This window comes from Labrus bergylta, chromosome 4 (genome assembly GCF_963930695.1).
Source record: "Labrus bergylta chromosome 4, fLabBer1.1, whole genome shotgun sequence".
NCBI lineage: Eukaryota > Metazoa > Chordata > Actinopteri > Labriformes > Labridae > Labrus > Labrus bergylta.
The window spans coordinates 7,139,717-7,155,357 of NC_089198.1; the positions used below are offsets into that span (position 1 = coordinate 7,139,717).

Here is a 15,641-nt window from a genome sequence, read left to right on the forward strand (position 1 = left end):
GCTCTGATGTTCTTCCTCTGCTCTGAGTTTCCCAGAGTAAACCACAGAGGAAGAAAGTCATTTGTATCCTGCAGAAAAAAACAAAAACACCTGATTGAAGTTTATATAAATGATATATCTCTTGATGATACTTTTGCAATGATCCCAAAAAGAAGAGCTCACTCACATAGTGTATTCCAACATGATCATATATTTCATTAAATATATACAGAATGAAGACGTATCTGAACCATGACAGCAGCTCTCAGTCCTCCTCTTGATATTGTGCGCTTCAGCTTTTTGACTCTTTAATAAAAAATCCTAACCGTAGACTTTCAGCATTCAGTACAGAAGAAGTCGTGCAGCTGTGATTCTCCAGAAGTCCAGTTGAGTATTTAAATCACAAGTTACCTACAGACTGGATTATTTTACGATCCATGAGGGATCTTTTTTAATCGCCTCGTTCTCTGGACCCAAGATAGCAACTCCACAAGTCCTCTGACCGACGCCGAGGTATCTGCAGCGAGGGGGAAAACACGAGTTAACACTTGATGTGGGAATAAACGGGAACAGTTTGTCAGTCTGTTTTTTCTTTTAGCTTCTCCTTCTCTTCATTTCTGAGTTATGTAAGGGGACATAAAGTTTGTACCTTTCAGCCACTTCCACCAGACTTTGGTGAGTGACAGCAAAAAGTCTTTCTCTGTGATTCTGCTTCATCTCATCGGTGACTCCGCTGAGGAAGCGACCCATTCCTGCAACACAAACACAGAGTGAACAAACCAGACGGCTAAGAGATAAAGTGGAGACAGTGACGGCTTTACAACAGAGACGGAGACTAAGTTAATAAAACTAATGAAGATCTCTTCATATCTGAACTTGGTTATAATTCAACTTTTTACTCATCATTTTATTCATTAATCCTTTAAAAGCTTTTAACCTCCATTAAAGACTTCTAATGTTGAAGTTGTCAGTGATGTACTGAGATGTTAAAGCTCCAGAGATCTGATTGGAGGAGGATCAGGTGAGGCATCCTGACAGCAGCTGGAGGGATCACTCAGTCGTTCCTCACCTTTGTCCGCGGGGGCCACAGGCGAGTCTACAGCCGAGAACACTGACAGTTTAGCTTCATCGATGTCCTGCTGGGTGAACTGTCCCGACTTCGCCCAGTCCACACCTCGACGAAACGCAGACAAGGTCTGCACCGAGTTTGGATCCCTTAGAGAAGTACGAGAAAGAAATACAAAATCAACGACACACTGTTCATCTCAAAGAAGATTCTTTTTAAATGTAGAAGTAATTTGGAATATTTTATTACAGCTCCCAAAAACGCCCCATGATGGCTTCCCTTAGTAAATTGTTCAGTCTTCTGTGTCTCTTTTTTTCCAGACAGATCGCCTGAATATTCTTGGAATATAAACATTTAGCATTTTGGACAAAGGGAGGAAGAAGAGGTCACATTTGAGAATATGGCAACAACTGTCTTTCAGCAAATAAACTCAAATTTCATGCGATTAGAACAAAATAAGTGCTGCTGCAACTTTGGTTCTTTCCCTTGTCTCTCCAAAACTTGATTTAAAATACATTTTAAAGGTCACATATTCTGTTAAATCCTCTTCACCATGTTTCTGTGTCTCTAGTCCGTCTTCAAACCCCCCAATGATGAGAAAAGTCCATCCTCTCCGTCTTCTGCCTGCAACACCTTTCAGAAAATGTGTACTCAAACAGGTCGTTTAGAGATTTTCCCTTCATGACATCACAAAGGGCAGTAGCCCCTCCCCCAGGTGGGTGACACTCCCACAGCTAGGTGTTTGTTCTGCCCTCTGAGTCTGCCTTCTCACCGTAAACAATAGAGCAGGTAGCGAGAAAGCCTGAGACACCCGAGCCCTTCCAGTGAGGGGGTGTGGTCAAACACAGCTCATTTACATATTTAAAGGTACAGACACAGAAACTGTCTGTTCTGAGTAAGGCTGAAATAGAGGGGTTTATAGACATGATCAAATACTGGATCAGAGTGGATTTAGAACAAGAAACTTCACACACATGTTTTGAGGAGGTCTGAGACTTATTTACACTGAAGAGGAGGATATGTGACCTTTACCAAAATTCATATCTTGAAGACAACACAGCCTGCCCCCTTTTATAGAATCTACCTCTACTCCTTCATAAGTACGGAGATTTTGTGTGTATTATATTCCATTAAATACACCTATTAACCAAAATGCACACCGTTTTCTAAGGTTCGAGAAAGCCTGAGTGTATATAAAATATTAAACTTGTTTCAGCCAAGGCAACAAAATGAACTGTTATTGTATTTCAACGTCATTACAATTTCCATAATGTTTTTTAAAACTTTGTTGAGTGTGGTGTCGCGGCCTCTCACCTGTACGAGTAAAAAGAGAAAAGACCTCCTCCCATCCTGGCCCCGCCCCCGTAGGCTCCTCCCTTCTCCCTGATTTCTCCATGCAGAAACTTAGCCGTCATCATCCTCGCCAAGATGCACAAACTTTAAGAGAAAAAAGGAAACAAAAAGTTTTTATTACACTTTAGATGAACTAAAAGTTACACGTAGAAAAAAGTAGAAAGACAAAAAACTGTCCGTGTAAATCAGACTTTTAAAGGAAGTGCTGTCACTCATCCCTGCCAGGTACAGGTGTGGTTACCTGGCGTAGTCGTGGTGGGAGAAGGGTACCGTACGAATACTCTCGCTGATAAAGTGAACAGGGAAGGGAAGCTGGAAGAACGTTTTCATCTGACACGGCTGGAAGTTGTGCTCCTGAAATCAGAGAAGATGATCTTTACTGTCACTGTACAAGTACAACAAAAACCTGTCGGAGCACACCTGTAGAGAAGTAGTTAAATATAGAACATATACAAATACTAAACCCACTAGTATATATACAAACAAAACAGTTATATCATACAATAAGATGTAAACTATGGTTAAAAGAGAGCTGAGAGGTACTGGTGGAATATTGTACTCAGGTATTAAAAAAAAACAAATAAGCGTTATATTTATAATCTCATGCATGCACAGGACTTTGTTTTGAAGGAATGTCTCATAATAAAGGACAAAATAAAATTACAGGTGATCTCACAACTATTGAAATCAAAGGTTCAACTGTTTTGTGTTGGTGTTATTTTGCTTCTTCAAAGATTTTTGACTTTAAAATCTGTATTTTTGCGTTTCTATAAGACGGCCTTTCTTCATCTTTTCCATTATTTTATCTTCTTTAATCTGCAGAGATGGTTCTGCCTTTAATATAATGTGAACTCACTATGGCAGGGATATATTTAGAGGAGTGGTTCTTAATGGGTTTAGCTTTAGGACTCACCACCATCTCCTCCTGCGACCAGAGTTTCTGATATTGTTCAACCTATCAGGTTTATTTTCAATGAAAGATGTTTCAAAAGATGTGACAGGACAAAGATACAGAACATAGAACTTTACAGACTTTTTGACACCATTTTTTTCCCCTAAGAACTCAGTCACGACCCACTGAAAACAGCTCTGTGACCCACTTATGGGCCCCTACCCACCAGTTGAGAACCACTGACATAGTGAGCAAACAAACAGAGAAATGTAAGATGTTCCTGAAAACTTACAGAGATGAGTTTCCGGCTCAGCCCCGAGACATCCGATGGGTCGAGAGGCCTCTTTAGAAAAAAAAATCAAGAGAATATTAAAATCTAATTTTAAGAATTATTCTGCCTGCTTTCATGTTTTGATTTGTTTGTTGATAGTTTACCTCAATAATGTTACTTCTGACCGGTTTGCGCTCCTTTCTGTTGTCAGCCACGTCCTTCATGAAGCTCTCCAGCTGTGCTGCCGTGTCCGACATTTTCTGTGGAGTAGTGTTGATCGCACACCTGTAAGAGACAAACATTTACATTGACGAGCATGTTACAAACAGACCCTTTATATTGAAACCATGTTGCAGTAATTAAAATAACATTAACTGCAGAATACTGTCACTATCTCTTCATCATTCAAAAATCTATCACCATGGAGGCGACCATAGCCTAGTGGTTAGTGGACGCCCCATGTGTGGAGGCTGTAGTCCTCCAAGCGGACGACCTGTGGCTCATTTCCTGCTTTCCCCACTCTCTCTCTCTCTCTCTCTCTCTCTCTCTCTCTGATTTCTGACTCTGTCCACTGTCCTGTCTCTAAAATAAAGGCCCAAAAAGCCCCAAAACAAAACTTTTTAAAAGAAAACCTCTCCTCAGGTGTAACATCTCACCTCATGTTGTCCGGGTTGAGAAGGTGCTTCTTGATCCTGACGAGCGTTCGGATGACTTGGCTGAGGTCGGACAACTCAGCGACCCTCTTCATAAACTTCACCTGAAGTAATCATTGATAAAAGATGGATCAAATATGAAGCGAGAGAATGGAAAAACAAAAAACCTCTTGCACAAAGTAGGAACAAATGAAATTGTCTCTGCTTGTCAGAAAGAAATCATGCTATACTGTATGTCTTGAATCTGCGTCTGCGTAATTTACTTCAAGCTTTAAATCACTATGACAACACTTCTTAAAGCTGACGTGCAGGAGTCAGACACTATCATTTTAGTTTTTTAGGATCAACACTCCAGGTGCATACCTGTTCCATCCCACCAAGCGTCTCATTGAGGTCTCCTGCTGGAGTCAGGTGACGGCCTGCACGTGTCATGGCGTACATGTGGCCCGAGTAGGAGATCCCATTGGCTAACTCCTGTGCTGACATCATCACCAGCACTCTCAGGCGCTCCACCTCGTCAAAGTGGGGGCTGTAGTGGAAAAAAAAAAAAGAAAAAGATAAATATCGAGCTGTCTTCTCAGCCTCCTCGAATTTCAGGACACATTTTCTCTCAGTTTATAAGAAGTGATGGAGGACGTACTTGTTGAATATGTCGCTCCACAGATGAAACATGTGAGGAAGGTTTCTCTCCAGGCAGGAGGAGGACAGGAGGACACCCTGGAACAGAGAACACAGAGACAAGACTCTTCTTTGATTACCTGTTTTATACCGATGTAATGTAACCAGCAGCAGTTAAACACTGAACCAACATAAATCACAACCTCTGTTTATGTAACACACGATCACTCAGTTTCAATTTCTGCAGCTTTGAGGAGACATTTGATTTTTGAAGACGACGCAGCAGAAAGAAGATGGGTTTCCACAATGCACAAGAATCATCATAATAAAGAACAAACATTTAATTAATATAGAATAAAGTTACTAAATTACATGTGATGTCATATATGAAGGAACCTGACATGGAGCAGCATACTTCATTACTCCATTCATCCATTTTCTTCCACTTATCAAAGGTCAGGTCTCTGTGGCAGCAGTAGTAATTCAACCCAGACTTCTCTCTCCCCAGTTCCTCCTGAGGGATTCTGACGTGTTCCCAGGCCAGTGGGGATATACACAGTAATCCCTCCAGTAAACTCTGGGTCTCCCCCGGGGTCTCCTCCCAGTTGGGGCGTGCTCAGAAGACCTCAAAGGGAGGCGTCCAGGTGGCATCCTAATCAGATGGCCGAACCACCTCGACTGGCTCCTTTAGATTTGAGGGAGAAACGGCTCTACTCTGAGCTCTACCAGAATGTCTGAGCTCCTCGCCCTCTCTCTAAGACTGAGCCCAGCCGACCTCTGGAGGAAACTCATTTCAGCCGCTTGTATCCACCATCTTATTATTTCGGTCACTACCCATAGCTCATGATCATAGGTGACCGGTAAATGGAGAGCTTTGCCTTCAGGCTCAGACTCACTCCCTACATCATCTAAAGTATTCTTGTCCAGAAATGTCTCTGTCCAAACATTACTTCTATCCATATATTTGTAAGACTTTTCAAACACAGTAAGCTGGTACTGACCTGCTCGTACATGTCCAGCTGGGTGGAGTCAGGGACGACCTGGGTGGAGACAGACATGCCCCCAGTCCTCAGCTCCATCTGCTGGGACTGTTGTCTGTAGTCCAGACCTCCACAGCCCATCCTGATTTAACAAACAGACACACATGCAATCTTTAAAATGCTTTCAAACACCACCTGTCCAAACCTCACACAAATACAGAAAAGATCAATAAAGCATAATATCTTCAAACTTTTCATATACCAGGTGACACATTTTGAAATCTTGCTCTGGTCCAATCGACTGTCAGGTGAACTTACTTGGTGACAACGCTGCAGAAGAGCGGGACATAGAGCCTGAGGTCCTCCGGCAGTGTGTTGAGACTGCACATGGCTCTGAAGTAAACTAGCCCGTTGGTGGGCTGCTCACAGTACTGCACCGGTACGCCGACTGAAGGAGACAAGGAGAGGAAACATTTTAAGGGTTTGAACCACAACACTCTGAGATGATTCTTCCTTGTTGTGTATAATGTTTTATAAACTTGTGTAGAGCGGACACTGGGCCGTACCTGCTGTGCTGATCTGAACAGGAGTAACAGGGATCGTGGGCTCAATGTCAGACACTTTCAGTGCCGGCAAACAGGAGGCGTCCTGCGTTTTGCTCTGAGCAGCCAGCAGCTCCAGACCTTTTCCCAAGAAGAAGAAGAAGAACATGAATATGAAACAGACAGTTAAATCAGAAGTGCCTCAATCAAATCCTTCTGAAATGTTTCAACAAGTTTTACTGGTTGGGTCATAAACAGAAAAGTGAATGCAGGTGAAATGTTCTTTTATGGTTTTCCATCAGTAAATCTCTGTACTTTAATGTTTCTAACAAGTCCCCTCAAAGACGGTTTTTAATATTTAAGGCAACTCCTCACCCCCTCGGACTAAAACTGGCAAATGACACTCAATTCAGTAACACTTTTGTCTGTCTTTGAAAACTTATAGAGCAGCTTTGAATGATTTGCAGCTCAAAAAACATCTTATTTATCTGATACTGGCGTCAGTAAAAAACACCTCAAGCCGTTTAGCGCCCTCTGCTGACTCATCCTGGGATTACTCCAACATGTGTTTACCTCATGCTCTATAACTCTGCCTGTGTTTAGTTTGAACATCCAGCATTGTAACACTATATGACTAAATGAGGGATCTAGAACAGGTCAACATGAATATATTCTGTATACAGTCACATTGCAGCGCTTGATGTTTTTTTCCCAGTTATTGTGTTAATCTGATGGTTTATTGGATTTTTTGGGGCTTCAATCAAATCAATCAAGCAGCCAATAAAAGCCTGTTTGCTTCAGACAATTCTGTGTGATTTCACAGAGTCAAGCTCAGAAAGTGTTTTAACAGAAGCAGAGAAACACAGATTTCCTCCGTGGAGCAGTTTCAATCATTTGTACCTTTTTCATAGATGTCTTTTTTGTCGCTGTCTGACAGAGCATGGATCTTTTTCTGGAGCTTCTCCTCCTCGGCTTTGGCCTGTTTCTCCAAGTAGACCTCATCCGGACTCATGGACAGGGTCAGTCTGTGTGTGTTCTCCTGTAGGGGGGGTAATGGGGATTTGAAGAGGAAGAGAAAAAACACAAATGATACAGAAAACCTTCAAAGTTCATGTTTTTTTGTCATGATCTTAAAACACTCCAGGGCTGCTGAGGTTGACCTTAAGAGCAGACCGAGTATTTCCCCCTACAGAGAACATTAATGAGACTTGTAAAAGGTTTATTCTTGTATTTTTTTAAAACCTTTTTTTCACATATTTCTGGATGTTTTGAAGAAAAGTACTTTCCCAGTGTCACACACCTTAAAGTAGTGCTTGACTTTGTCCTGGAGGAAGCGAGGGTTTTCCTTCAGGGTCTGTTTGAACTTGGCAACGCTGTCGTTGATCTGCAGCAGCTCCACCGGGTCGCCGTCGTGGTTCCACGATGACGCAATGTACTAGAAAAAACAAAAATGTATATACATACACAAACAGCCATGAATAATGAAACCGACATGTGAAACATGCAGCAGAATCCACAAAGCGATTATAACATTACTGACAAAATAAAGCTAATCTAAGTGTCCTGTTTGACTCTTACATTGATGTATAGTGATTAAAACTTTACTTCTCATACACATGTGTAATCCCTTTAAATATTATACTCTCTGTGATTATTGAGTTTACTGCAACTCATCAAAAAAAGGAAGAAATCAGCAAATAAACTGCTGTGAAAACAAGCTCATCTCATACGTTTAGACATGTTTAAAACATTCTGTATTTGTATAGAAATACACAGAGTATATAGTGGTAGAAACACAAGATTTCAGCAGAGACAACATAACTAACATCATCATTGTTCCTGACATATCTCACACATAGAGGTTTATAAATACATGCAGTGTCCTTGTGTTTGTGAACTCACCGAGGCCAGAGACAGGCCGAAGTTTGTGGACTGGTGCTTCATCTGGATCTCGATCTTATGCAGGAGAGCGTCGATTCTTTCCTCCTCAAAGCCGCTCCTGCCGATGATGACGAGGACTCATTTTATCTTATGTGCCGTTTCAATTTCATGTAACCAAGCAACTCATCATCCTTCATGTGCAAGTAGACCTTACAGTTTATGGCTTTATCAAAACACGCTGACACTTAGAGAGAGCAGGTTTGTAAACATATATTAAAGTCTTAAATACAAAAGGGAGCGTGGGACTTACTCGATGATGTCGTTGATGGTTTGGCTGATGATTTGCTTCACTCTCTCGGTGTCCTCCTCGGCCATTCCCTGCAGTCCTATACTGAACGACGCCTCTTTGGTGCTGCCGTCATATCTGCAGAACACAACATGTCAGAACAATGCAGTACTCTGAGCGCTGTCTGCAGCACATGAGGCAGAGCATCACAGCTCAGCAGCAATATACTAAAATGTTAAATTATCTTTTAATAGACATTTCTAAAAGAAAGTTGTCATCTAAGTAGCTTAGCAAAATCATATAGATGAAAACCCGTCTTTAAAGAGTAACTAAACCCCCAGAGTACAAAGTATCTAAATTTAAATTCCACATTTTGTGTTAGAAATATGCATAGCTACGGCCCTCTACAGGTTGAACCCAGCTACTGCAATTACATTCTTCTATTGGCTTATCTGGTGTTTAGAGAATTGCATGGATTGACAATAACTGAAATCTTAGCGGCTGGCTGTAAAATATTTACAAACGTGCCAAAATGAGGATGTTTATTTTAAAACATTAGAGCCATAACATTCAAATCCTCCAGGGGGCATCATCCCCATCCTGTCCTGCCCCTCTCTGTCGTCTCCATCGGCTGTCTCAGCACTGACAGATCAAATAGTTCTGGACCGTCGTTGAGCCTCTGGATCAGAGAAGTCCTCCACATTAAACCAAACTTCTGTCCTCGCTGCTTCTCCAGCCGTCGCTCTAAATAACCTCTGAGCTTGCTGATCATTTTATTTGTGAGAGTTTGTTACTTTGCGTCATGTGTACTCACCCTACAACAGAGGAGAAGTCAGTTCTTATATTGGGTTCGATGAGAGCTTTGTAGAAGGGAGAGTTGGGTCCAGAGATCATGAGAGACGACAGCAGGCTGAGGGTGAATCCTTCAAATGTGTCAGTGATGCTGCGCGGGGAAAAAAACAAAGAGATTTTAAATATTTCTGAACAATAGGACTCGCAAAAAACTTCACTTTGAATGAAGAGAATTGTTGAGTGAATCCTTTCTGTACTGTAAAGCTCTCAGTCTTTAAAAAGCCGTCGACATGACAACCAAGATGTAGTGAATAAAGAGGAGGATGGAGGCTCTTTTTATGGCTTCTCCCATCTTAATGCAAAATAAAAAGAAATGATTTTCGGTCTTACTCTCCCAGCAGGTAGCTCACACACAGCGTGTTCTGCCGGGCCGGATCCGGAGCCAGAGCGTCAGGGCTGCAGGTCACATGGTCCTCTCTCTGGGGAAACCATTGAGATTCACGACGACATCAAAACGACTAATCAATGCATTTCAGTGTGTTAATATAAAAGCGTGCAATAATAAACAGCTGTTGAGATTGTTGGTGTAGTTTTTAAGATCTATTGATCAGTAGAAGTTACAGATGCTGGTCTGGATTATGACACTCACAGGGCTGCTCCAGTGTGGCTGGGGGGGGACCTCTGTGTTCGGGTTGATGCGTTCAAACTTGGACAGAGCTTCCTCTTCGATCTGCTTCAGATGCTGCTCCAAAGGCAAATCTCCATACGTGAAGAACCTGAGGAGCACATGGAGGACACTCTCAGGGGTGTTTTCTGAGCAATTTTAAATTATTTTTAAGAAATTATGATCATTCTGAAATAAATAAGATCGATAAAGCATGAAAAAGACAAACTAGCATCAGTTACCATCAAATTATTAAAGTTTCCTGTGTTTCATATCTACTGTGTCAATGTGAGCCTGCATCGTTCTGCTGCAGGAGATTATTAAATGTAACAAAGAAAGGATTCTGCTGGCTAACACCTGCTCTCATCTCATTTCTTCACAGCACTTTACAGTTTCCTGTCCCTTCTAGGCTCACAGTGTACACGTGTGTGTGTCCATGTACCTGGCGTTGCTGGGGTGGTAATGCGTGGCGTGGAACTGCTTGAGCTGTTCCCAGGTAAGGTCAGGGATGGCTAGAGGCTCTCCTCCTGACACCACAGAGTACGTGTGGTCTGGATACAGCTTGTTCTGGAGGTGCTGGGCGTACACGCGCTCATTGTCAGACTAATAAAAAAAACACACAATCAAACGTTAAACAGTCACTGACACACTCTTATTTCAAAACCATTTATCTGACGTCACCTGTTCATCTCATATCTGGAACTTGTTTCACTGCTGTTGCATTAGGCCCCATGTCCGCCTAGCATTTATTTTTTTTGTTAGCTTTTTCTGAGTGTCTTTGTTCTATTGTTCCCAATGAGGAAAGAGCGTTTGCAGCAGCAGCAAAGCGCAGCGTCCAGCGCCTTTCTTCCGAGCGCTCTGCCTAATTTGTGCGATCGCTCCGAGTGCTTCAAACTAAAAATCTTTCAACTTTTTATGAGGCCGCTGTTGACGTCACCGGCGCTTTTCTTTCAACCAGCCAATCATAAAGTACATCAGTTGGGTCCTTGCTCTGTGTCTGATCGGAGCCGTGAGAACGGGGATGTCATTATTATTGAGCTCATCATCCAGGAAAAATTTGGAGGTCAAGCATCCTCCGTTTGATGCTCAAAGTGACAGATAAAAATCAAACAGAGAAAAGCAACGGAACAGTGTCGGTCATACAGGAGCTGTTGTCAACAGACTGTTGTCATAGAGACAGGACGGACGTGCAGCGCTTTTATTCTCAACGCACAGCCAGCTCTTTTCTGCCTGAAAAAAAAAAACGCTAGGTGGACACAGCAGGGCCTGAGTTGTTTTGTTTTTTTTGCCAACTACTAAACCGTGAGCAGGCATAATTTTAACTTTGTTCCATGATGTCATAACATATTTAAAGTGAGTATAAATATAAAAGCAAGAAAAAAAACACTTGGAGTTACCACGAACCACTTCACTCTCAAACTTAATCCATGAGGTGCTTTTAAGTAACATGAAATATAAGATATCTGAAGCTCCTTAAAAGAACACTTAAACTTCACTATATTGTATCTACATATAAAACTATGATTCAGAAAGTGTAGACTTACAAACGCCCCTTTCATTTCATTGAACACCACTCCTTTAAAGACCAGAGGGGAGTTGGGATCTGTTGGGTTTTCATTCTCCAGCCTCCAGCCCTCCTGCCTGCAAAATCAACACAAACAGAAATGAACTAGTGAAGAGCAGATTTCATCAGCGACTGTTTCAAACAAGTGATATCAGAAAGGTCTTGGACTCTTTTAGGCTGGCTACACACTCGACAATATTCAGATCTTAACCTATTTAAAAAACGTGGGAGACCAAAGACATAAGGACAGCTAAATGATTCTAAACATTATAATCCTCCGACTGCACACACTAGACGATTTGACCCGACTGTGAGACCACACACCTGCAGTTTGTAGAAACGAGTTCACAGTGGTGATCCCACAGACACGAGATCTCACAGAAACTCGTGTGATCAAACGTGACTTCAGAAGAAAAACAAATATGGAAGACAGTCGAGACATTAAAAAGCCACTCATGTTGTTACTCAAGCTGCTCTTCTTTTTCTATATTCCTCTTGGCTCAGGGCACAGTTATGTTTGTGTTCACTGGCATGTTTGTGAGCTGTAAAAGTGATGCTCTCTTCGCTCTCTTTTTGGCTACTGCAGGTATTCAGTCGGAGGCAGCCCGATCTGGAATGGTAAATAACAAACATGTTTTTGTATTTAGGATTCCAGATCGGGGAGGCTCTGACTCGATCAGGAGCTGTAAAATAATCGTATTGACACCACACACTTGAGGATTATTTGGACAAATAAAAGGCCCAAAATCAGGCCTAAACTCCCCTAGTGTGAAGCCAGCCTCAGGACAAACAGTCCAACTAACAGAGTTAACAGCTGACTATAAAGACAAAATCTTCACTGAATATTTAAAAGTTGACTTTTGATACAATGCTGTCAAGTCAAATAAATACAAACATGAAACAAATATGAGAAGCAGCAGTCACGACTCACCAGAAATCCTGCTCTCGTAAACACGGGAAGAAAGCTGCATCCAGATAGACCGAGAGAAGATTCTGGAAGTCTTTTCCATTTTGGGTTGAGAACGGATACATGGTGTAGTCACTGGCTGTTTACGAAGGGAGGCAACAACAAAAAAACATGTCAGACATAAAGCTCATCAGCAAGCCAAGAATTAAGAAACAATCATCTGAAAGTCATTTTCTCTTCTAAAACTGACCGGTAAAACTATTAAAAGATAAGCTAGCTAATTAGCTTTTTATTTAACTGTAGGAGGATTATGTGTATGAAACATAAACTGTAAATATTAATGGATGAAGCCTGAGTGATGTCACCCATCTGTTACAGCAGGGGCTCCTGAGGCTCATCAGCAGCAGCCACCATGCTGGAAATCCTGTCTCAGTCTAACTTTCTAGACTGAGAGCTGGAGCTGAGGCGGGTTTTAAGCCTCGTACACATCGCGCCCACCTGTCAATCATGTCAGCTACTTGGCTAAATATGGTTAACACGTATCGTTCCTCAAATCGGATTTGTTGTAGAAAAATACACTCTCCGTACAGTGTGTGCCCATGTGGACAACAACTAATCCAGGCTGTTAACATGTTTATTCATGCTGTAAAAACAGTTTTTTATTTGCATGTGTTGTGTGAATGTGAATTCCGGTGTTCCTGGAGCCAGCCTCTAGTGGACACTCGATGAACTGCAGGATTTTGCACTTCCACATTGGCCTCATTTTTCAACACTACACTGGTTGCTGCATGGTCAAATCAAATACTTTGTTGGAATGGGAATTATGTTTACTGCTAGTACCTGGTGAGGGATTGGTTTGATAACATTTAACTGTTAGTGTGAGGTTTTTTAAAACTATCTTTGATTGTTGTACTACTACTACTACTACTACTACTACTACTACTACTACTACTACATATCCAAATTCTTTCATTACTTGGAATCAAACCGACTGTTGCAAGGCAAGGCTTTGTAAATTAAAGCAGCAGTAGGAATCAGTAGGTTTGTATTTAAAACAGGATTATGACTTCAATCTGAGGCGAAGTACGTTTAAAGACAACATCAATGATCTGCTTCAATCATCAGTTTGACCATCTGATAGTCAAAAACAAGGAATCAAGGTCAGGTCAATGTATTTAATCCAGTATGTGAACCACCAGTATGTGAAAACACCTCTTCCAATGGTGGTGAAGTTCAGTGGAACTCTGACGCCTCTCTGTCCAGCCTCTACATGCTGGACAGGGGTTTAACTGGACTCCTGGAGACTCTGCTGAGTTCTGTAAGTCATTAGGGGACAATGTGTTAACATCTATGTTTTTTTTCCATGTTTCTACAGAAAGCTGATTATACTTTTCTTCACTGCACTCGCATACTACGGTACTTTGACGAAACCAGTAAAGCCACATTTCTTGATTTCAATATCATATGTGGACGTAGGACATTCCTCTGACCAGTCCCTCTCGTTTTCCTTGCACCACAGCAGACATGGATCTCAGGCATTCTGTTAACCTTTCACCCTCGCACGTACACACACAGCCTGTTCTGAGCAGGGCTGAAATAGAGGGGTTTATAGGCATGATCAAATACAGGATCAGAGTGGATTTAGAACAAGAAACTTCACAGACATGTTTTGTGGAGCGCTGAGACTTATTTAAACAGGTTGAAGAGGAGGAGAATATGTGACCTTTAAGTCATGAAGGCTGTCAGTGCTAGTGATGACTTTTGTTCTCTTATCTGTGCTGTATCACTAACCATCTACCCAATTGATAGAAATATGTACAATGAGGTATCTTAAAACATGAATTATCATAATCTAAAAACAACATAACACAATAGTAATTAGAAAACACAGAGGCTGAAGGCTGCAGGAAATATTATCAGACAAAAAAAAGTGATGAAGAATATGTTTTTATGCTCCTGATATGTGGAAGACACCGCATCTGAAAATCAAAGTAACAAAGTCTATGAATAATAAAATTTAAAACAATGTAAGACCTATCTTTTGAAACAGACTTTCAGTGGAGAGTAAAATGACAGAAGATGTCTTGTTTTAAAGACTTTTACTGATTGGATCGAAACAATTGATCGTTTATTGGTGGGATGTTAGTCTTCTAAAAGAACGGACTTATAGCTGCACATTAGAAATGTATCTCATTCATAAAAGTATCCACTGTTTCAGCCAATACCATTCTCCTTATTTGACTGTTTAGGTGTTGCTCTATTGTACTTAAAAAAAGAACGGCCTTTTTGCAGTTTCCACTAACGAGCCTCAGCCAGACTTAATAAATAACCTGATAATGACTGCAGAGTATATCAGTCAAAAATCCAAACGTCTCTAGTTGAGATATTTGTATGCACTGTTACATCATTACTACAAAGTTTGATTAAACCAGTCTTCACTAACTATTATTGGGTCGAAATTCAAACATCTAAACCATTTATTCAAAGATCACATTTAAAAAGGTGTATTGACACATTTCCTTAAGGTGGTGAAGTTCAGTGGCACTCTGACGCCTCCCTGTGGTTTCTCAGATTTTGACAGCCCTGTATTGCAGGTGCTCACCTCAAGCTGCCTTCCCACATTAGTGTAACCACTGACCTGAGAAGGGACACTTAACCAGCCTCAGTCAGAATATGAACATACCTGATAATGAATGCTTTGTATATTTTATTCACTGTTGAAACATAACTACAAAGTTTGATTTCACCAGTCCTGAGCCTACTTACTTGTGCCTGATAAAGAAGTGAAGGTGGGTAAACTGTAGTGTTGTAGTGCTCAAAATCGGTCTGGATCTTTAAAAGGTCTTGCTTTCTTCTCGTAATCAAAATCATTTTTACTCTGCCTCATCTCGGTCTCGGATTTTAAAGATGATGATTGTTTTATTTATATTTATGGTCTTGGTCTTATCTCAGTCTTGCCCTGCCTTGGCCTTGGTCTCGTCTCGGTCTCTGAGCACTCTGATTTCAGGTTTGTTTTGGTCTCAGTTCGTGTGGTCTTGACTACAACACTTGGTAAAACATACACAGATGAAACACAAATTTAAACTTCTGCGTACTATTTTATCGTACTTTTGTATGAATTCTCCGAAGTCTAACCTCTCTATTGCAGCATTACGTCTTTTATGAATCTGTATGTTGTTGTTTGTTTGTACAC

The 15,641-nt window shown here is 41.3% G+C and overlaps 1 protein-coding gene across 1 annotated transcript; it reads right to left on the reverse strand.

Annotated features, from left to right (window-relative positions):
* Positions 1–402: 402 nt before the first annotated feature.
* LOC136178995 (presequence protease, mitochondrial-like) lies at positions 403–12,585 on the reverse strand. The gene is made up of 23 exons (XM_065953586.1): positions 12,473–12,585; positions 11,522–11,618; positions 10,420–10,580; positions 9,963–10,089; positions 9,704–9,792; positions 9,336–9,464; positions 8,546–8,659; positions 8,257–8,353; positions 7,655–7,789; positions 7,255–7,393; positions 6,379–6,495; positions 6,131–6,260; positions 5,834–5,954; positions 4,855–4,931; positions 4,578–4,743; positions 4,218–4,318; positions 3,726–3,846; positions 3,583–3,633; positions 2,640–2,752; positions 2,360–2,482; positions 1,049–1,194; positions 629–731; positions 403–496 (listed from the first exon to the last, which is right to left on the reverse strand). The coding sequence occupies exons 1-23, from the start codon at positions 12,571–12,573 to the stop codon at positions 403–405; spliced, it is 2,652 nt and encodes an 883-aa protein (XP_065809658.1). The 5' UTR covers positions 12,574–12,585.
* Positions 12,586–15,641: the final 3,056 nt, after the last annotated feature.